Source organism: Barbatula barbatula, assembly GCF_947034865.1.
Source record: "Barbatula barbatula genome assembly, chromosome: 10".
Taxonomy (NCBI): Eukaryota; Metazoa; Chordata; class Actinopteri; order Cypriniformes; family Nemacheilidae; genus Barbatula; species Barbatula barbatula.
In genome coordinates this window covers 12,735,163-12,742,630 of record NC_136773.1, presented here as the reverse complement: position 1 = coordinate 12,742,630, position 7,468 = coordinate 12,735,163, and the positions used below count along the sequence as shown (strand labels likewise).

The 7,468-nt window shown below is 40.0% G+C and overlaps 1 protein-coding gene across 1 annotated transcript; it reads right to left on the bottom strand.

The window, feature by feature from the left end:
- Positions 1 to 2,604: 2,604 nt before the first annotated feature.
- LOC306899764 (extracellular calcium-sensing receptor-like) lies at positions 2,605 to 5,696 on the bottom strand (the record flags this gene model as incomplete). The annotated part of the gene is made up of 6 exons (XM_079466235.1): positions 2,605 to 3,518; positions 3,685 to 3,808; positions 4,046 to 4,273; positions 4,368 to 5,111; positions 5,182 to 5,470; positions 5,560 to 5,696. 6 exons carry the CDS (start codon positions 5,694 to 5,696, stop codon positions 2,605 to 2,607), a joined length of 2,436 nt encoding a protein of 811 aa, XP_079322361.1.
- Between the last annotated feature and the right edge of the window lie 1,772 nt (positions 5,697 to 7,468).

The following is a 7,468-nucleotide window of genomic DNA, read 5'->3' as shown; positions in this document are numbered from 1 at the left end:
CCACTCGGCCTCCGTCAGATAAAGCATCTTCTTCCACACCCCAGATCCGTTCTCCCTTCGACCCCCTTTTCGCTGACGACTTCAACCGGCCCTTCACCAGAGTTAGTTTCCAGAAACACCTTTGAGCCGTCCTTCAACTATCAGGTGTAGCCGCTAGCCAGTTCTCCACCCACTCCTTCCGGATAGGCCCTGCAACCACCGCCGCCTAGAAGGGACTCTCGCAACCCCAAATTTCCAGAAACCGCCGCAGGTCAAGCCAAGAAGTCTCAACCTCCCTATCCAACCCGCCCAGCCAAAGCGGCATCCCACGGCCGGCCGCGGTCCACCGGATTTCTGCATCTTTTGAGGGTCATCAGGGCCCAGTACCAAGTACTGTCTGGCGCCGTCCGCAACTTTTTTGGGGGGATGGGCGCTCAGGGCTCGGTCCGGGCTCTGGGCTCCCTTCCAGGTAAAAGGGGGAGCGCTCCGGGCTCAGACTGGAGCTCAGAGCCTGGAGCCTGTAGCCCTCTCCCCAGACAGTACGCATAAATCCTAATTATCCGCAGCCAGAATTTGCAGGGGCGAACTCGTGAATGATGTTTAATAAACAAAGTTTGGGAGAAGCCCTGGTAAATTACTGCACACCGAGCACATAATCGCCAATCAGACCAATTATCCAACCAGCGTCAGCAGAACACGTATAAATATAGAGAAGCTCCTCACCTCAATCCTCTCATCTGATTTTCACAATCCCGCCACAACCCCGACTCCTCTCCTTTTTCCGCCCCTGCCTCTGGCAGCCCGGAGCCCTCTGCCCGGACAGTACGCCAAATACGCATAAATGCTAATTATCCACATCCAAAATTTGCAGGGGCGAACTCGTGAACAGGCTTGTTTGACTTCATGCAGCGTACTGACATTACAGCATCGCAAGAGAGAATCAAGAGCCAAATGCTTTTAAATCATTCTCTCAGTAGCCTAATAACATGGATTACCTCATCTATCCACACGATCATGTTCATTTTGTACCGGCCGGTCTGTGACTAGTAACCAAACTGTTATCAACAACAGACTTATTCATGAAAAAAAAACGTTTAAATTTGTGTGTGCATGCCCAGCATGCCTGAATGATTATGTGATTTCTGAATCGATTGGGCAAACAGCAAAATAAATGACGGTCGTTTTAGTTTTAAATGATGTTGTATTAAAGTTCCGGAGCAGCACGTGCAGATAACTAACCCGGCTGGCTTGCTATGACCAATCTCACCAATCATCTTTTAGCCTGGGAGGAAACCCTTAGAAATAGATAAGATATCTTACCTTCATTCCATCAGCCTATTTTTACTGCAGCTTAACGGGGAGAAAATACCTGGGCACAGACTGGACCTGCGGCCCTCTCCCACTCCAAAAATGCATAACATACCTCCCGCATCTGTAGTTATTATATGTAAGGCGCACTTGTGAGAGCACCGTTTTCATATGAAAATGGGCTAGTGTGAACAGCAGAGCCTATTTACATTTACATTGTTTTTTATTTGGCAGACGCTTGTATCCAATAACTTTTATTGTTTATTCTAATAAATGCAGAAAATGTATGTTTTGCTCTGTTTTTTGAAGTTGTGAAGGATGCTGCAGTTCGAATGGAGGCTGGCAGGTTTTTGCAAGCAATTTGGTGCTTCTCTGTGATGGAACAAGCAGTTGTGCCTCATTTTTAGACTGTGTAGACCTGGAGTAGTGAGTTAAGGTAAAGGGCCAAATTTGCCATAATCGTTCTGAAGGCCAGTGTCAGCGATTTAAACTTGACAGCCAGTGAAATTAAATTCTAAGAGCCCACTGCACTAAAAAAATTTAACATCCCCTATGGCTTTATCTAGTGTGTCCTTAAGTCATTTTTGTTGAAGTGCAATTTCCATGTAAACTGGAATAGCATGTCTGGTTTAATATATCTGCCATCTAAATATTTCCTGACCTGATGTCCTGTAGGCTCAATGAACACTATGTATTAAATTGCATTTTCTCTGTATTTATTCTATACATTAAATTGACATTCTATTGCAATCTGCTTTGAAACAATGCAATAATGTAAAAAATCGCTATGGTAGCACTGTAACACTGTTTATATTTATTAGGCATCATATGATTTTAACATAATAAAAGATGTCACTGCTGGCACTTACAAATGCCTGTAGTCTCAGAAACGCCAATAAATAAATTATTGAAAGATTACTCTCCCCCCCTTAATGTATTAAAGACTTTTATGCTATCATGGTTTCTTGCTAAAACAGTTAAAAAATACTGGTATAAAAATTTGATGTTTTGTGTGTTATCAGGTTATATGTAAAAAAAATGTATGCCTGTGTACATAGTAAAATAGTAATCCCAATTTTTGACATTATGGGGTCCCCATGAGAAATTAAACTGCTCAAAATCATACTACGTAATGTTTAATTTGAACATTTAAAAACGCAGAAAGGTTTCTATGATGGTGATGAATAGGGGCTTGATTAGAATTAGGGGAAAGAATATTCAGTTTGTAAGGCATAAATGTCTATGTCTGTCTGTGTGGGTGTGGGTGTGTGTTATTTTATTCATAATATAGAAATAATAATTTCTATAAAAAATTACTCAGTATGACTTAGTTTGTGATTTTCCCATCAAATGTTGTTTTGTATTTTGTTCAGGCTTGAACAGGATGATGTAACATTTGGGTGCAAATATACAGAATAATAAACCAAAGCTTGAGGCTAAAATGGCAAATATCTCCACAGCTACAGTGAATTTTCCAGGAGAACTGACATAAGCTGGAATAAATGTGATCCACACAGCACAGAATATGAGCATACTGAATGTGATGAATTTAGCTTCATTGAAGTTATCAGGCAGCTTCCGAGCCAGAAAAGCTAGAATGAAGCACAAAAGAGCCAGTAGACCAATATAACCCAACACAGCCCAGAAACCAACAGTAGAACCCAGACTGCACTCAAGAATGATCTTCTCCTTATAATATTTCATATTTTTATAGGGAAACGGAGGCGATATTGTTAGCCAAAGCACACAGATAAGAACCTGAATAAGTGTAAAGGCAAGAACACTGAGTCTCTGTTGAAGAGGCCCAAACCATTTCATGACATTACTTCCTGGAAGTGTGGCCTTGAAGGCCATTAACACAACTATTGTTTTCCCCAGAACACAAGAGATACAGAGGACAAAAGTGATCCCAAACGCTGTGTGACGTAACATACAGGACCACTCAGTTGGCTGACCAATGAAAGTAATTGAACAAAGAAAACAGAGAATTAACGAGAAGAGCAGCAGGAAGCTCAGCTCTGAGTTGTTGGCTTTTACTATGGGGGTGTCCTTCTTACTGTAAAACAGGATGGCCACCAACATAGTTATTCCTACTCCAAACAGTGAGAAAAAGACTAGCACTATACTCATAACTTCTGTGAATGACAGAAACTCTACAGACTTTAACACACATAGATTTTTCTCAGCATTAGACCAGAATTCCTCTGGACACTGCATGCAGTTATTTGAATCTGGAAGAAAAAGATTGTGATCACTTTAGTTGGACACAAATTAAAAAAAAAAATTCTTTATTCTGGACTCCTTTAATAAGTAACTGTATCCTGAACAGTAGAAGGAGAACACAAAAAGAGCAACTAACCAGTTTTCTTTGAATCTTTGACTTGGTCTGAAGTTTACCTGTCTCATTACTGATTTCTCCATCTGCACATGGAATACAGTCATAACAGCAGACAGGTCTTCCTTTCTGTACAGCCTTCCTAGTGCCTGGAGGACAACTCTCACTGCACACAGACCTTGGCTTCTACATGAAAACATAGATGTACTTTTATCTATTTATCTCTATGGAATGAGAAAAAAATGAATGAATACCCTTTTTTATTTCATTTCCATATTATTAAAGGAGTTGAGTTTTAGGTTTAATTTTAAATCAGTAGGAAGGTTTCCTTTACATCCAATATGCAAGTGCATTTTTACAATTCAATTTAAGATTCCCCAGATTAAATAAATCCTGCCTGAGAAAAAGGCTATTGTCATTTACCTCCAGCTGTCCTCCAGCCCAGATGATGTTTTCAGTGTTAATCATAAAGCGCTGGTCAGGGGGCAGTGAGGCATCATAGTAACCGACTGCTTTAAACTGGAAAGATCCATTAGAATGCCGTTGCCAGTTCACAACTTCATAGTTTGCTATTGCAGCACCAGTGCTGTCAAACCACACACGATCTCCAAATTTAACTGTGAAATTGACTTTTTTTAAAGCTTCAACTACCTAGTATGAAGAACGACAGATTCAGAACATTATTAATGCAGCCTTTTAAAACATGACCAAAAGTAATGCCATCTTCCCCATATTTTCTGTGTACCTGCTGTGGATGTATTTTCAGGGCTTTGGCACAACCTTGTTCTTTGCACTTGAGCAGACTGTGTAGTGCATAAGCCACAGCATAAACTGCTTTATAGACATTACTTGAAAATCTCTGCTCAGACACATCTTCAGTGTAATTTTTAAGCACAAGTAAATCTTGATTCCTACTGCAATATAAATCTTGAGATAACTCTATTTCTGAGCATGGAAAGGCGGTTTTCCAGAAGGAATTATTAATATAATCTGAAAAGCCTTCCATGTGGATTTTTCTAAGTGCAAACCCTAGTGACCCTCCCATCACATGAAAAGTACTTGGAGTGATCAAATTCTTTGAAGTTGTCCATCCTACCACTCCAATCAATTGGAGGCCTGTAACATTCTGGATACTTAGCTGCTCAACTAGTAATGACATTTCAAAAAATGCAAGAAATCCAACAACCACTTTAGCTGTGCTTTGTTTCATTGTTTTTACAACTTTCTGGAGTTTTTCATTATCTGTTCGGTAGAATTTCACAGAGTACTCTACACAGATCCCCTCTTTTTCCGCTGCATTTAGAAATATGGCCATTCCATTATTTCCATAGTCAGTATCACTATTCACAGCTCCAACCCAAGTCCAACCCAAATGTTTGACCAAGAGTGCAAGTGCTCTGCCCTGGTAATAATCACTAGAAATAGTTCTAAAGAAAGAGGGGTAATCTTTCTTATTACTGAGACATTCACATGCAGATGAGTGACTTATCTGAAAAGTAAAATCACAAGACAGTAAAACAGTCATCAATCTGGCAATTTTGTTAAAATGTGCTTCTTACCACTGGAATTTTAAAAGGTCCCGTGGTTCGGGACAGAATAATTGTAGTGGCAGACTCTGTTTCCCCAATGACAGCATGTATAGGAGACTGTCCATTGCATCTTTCCTCTTCTGAAATCTCATGACCATTCATCAATCCCATAATTGCACTCACTGAAGACATTCTTGAACCACAACTATCATAAATCTTGTAGCCAACAGAAACATTTGGGAGCAAATTTTCATTTTTGTTGATCTCATGAATAGCAAAAATCATGGTTTGAGCCAGACGAAAATCTCTAGGACTAATACTGTAAAGACATCAATCCATTAGGTTTAAACATCGGTTTATATTAAATTCATTATCTATATTTTCTGAATAGTCTCGAATATAACAAACCTGGAGCATGACAGAGGTTGAGGTTTCTGTTTGAACTCAATTGAAGGTAATGTTTCTTTTGTGTGGATTGGTAAAATTGCTCCAATAGTTATGTCTCCATCCTTTGACAGCAGCGGGTATTTAGGGTCTCCCATCATTCGGCAAGCAGTGTTTTCAGCCTTAAGGTAGCTGAAAAGCAGGAGCGTGTAGAGAAAAAAAAACATCCCAAAGATTGAGCTCATCTCCAAATTTTAAGAGCAATGGACACAATTCTCCAATAGCTGTATTTTTATAGACATAATTTGGATAAACAATACGTAGACAATGACCTCAGAGGGCAGAGCATAGAGGTCTGTGTACCATATTTCCATTCATTTTAGAATAGGAAATGAATAGTTGAACATACAAGCATAATTTGTTATCAGCTTTTAATAACCCAAAATAAAAAATAAAATAATTATACAGGATTTACACCATTTATACCCAGGAAAATGAAGGACTTTATTATCACCTTAGAGGCTGTATGTACTCATATATTAATTTAAGAGTACCTCTTAACAAGAAGCACATTTAACATATTTTCATTTTTCTTAGGGTTTCATAGAGACCCAACTTTTACCCTCCCACCATTACCTGAGCAAATGAAAACAAAAGTTAATATGCAGTTGCTGTAAAGAAGTGAACCCCCAGAAAACGCTGGTTACAGCATTGGGGTATAATTCACAAAAAGCGATCAAAGTAGAATTTTAAACTAAGCATTATAATTAAACAGGTCATTTTTCTACAAACCACTGCACTTGAATGTACCCCCAAAACCGACGAAGCTGTATTGGTAAGTAGGTTGAGTGTGTTAGAAGATTCAGTAATGCCATTGTAGAAGAAGGGAACGCCATTCCAATTGCTAAGCAGATGTATACCCTTCGTCTAAGTCAGTGGTTCCCAAACTAGTTGACGCAACCCCTAGAGGGGGCACAATGTCATGATAAGGGGGCAAGAGAGGGCTTAGGTACTCACAGCTGTGATTCTCTCTTATTATTTTGATTATTATAACATTGTTTTTTCTTTAAGTGCTTAAAGGTGCAGTTTGTAAAAAACGCCGCTAGATGGTGCATGATCAAAACAACAACAATGCCGTAGCTTGATGACACTGTGCAGGAGCGTGGAAAGATGGGATCTGTTGTCTTCAACTCCACCGCTGTTGGAAATCAATCAGACGGGAACGAGAAATCATGTTAACAGATGAGGTAACGTTTTATAATTGTTGCGAATATTTGTGGTCTATAAATAAGTGACTGCTTGAAACAAGTGGCTTGCTAGACGCTAGACACTGCTTCCGCATTTGTCCATGACACTGTTGTCATGCGGTTTCTATGTCAGTAAAGGCGGAAACAATGGAGAATGTAGATATTATGCCATTGACAGCCGACAGCACAGCCCTGTGTCACTGTTTAGAATGGCGATGTGGAGAGCAGGGCGGGACGAGAGCTGCGAGGCAACGGCTTGAGGCCGGTGACGGGAGTAATAATGAGTGCCAGCTGCGTGTGCACCGGTCTCGCATCCCTCACGGAGGAGCTCCGCAAGCGTAATAGAGGAGCAACAACAGGGAAGAGCGAGTGAGGACCAGGATAATATGTGATGTTTAATTATGTTTGTGTGGCCCGCAGTCAACCATAAGTGAGTTGCATTTGTGCATTTTAACTCAGTAGATGTTCACACACCAAAAGGATTGCTATTGGGATCTAATAGATGGTTGATCACATGCATCCCGAGGTATGAGCAATTAAATGGTTTTACAATAATAAGGATCAAAGAAAAGAAAAAGAAAATCAATTTCACTAAACAAACCTTACTTCACAGAATTAGAAGTAACAGAAAGCAAAAGAAAAGGTTTAAATAAAAAAAACAACAGAGGGCAGCTAGCTCCCCTACA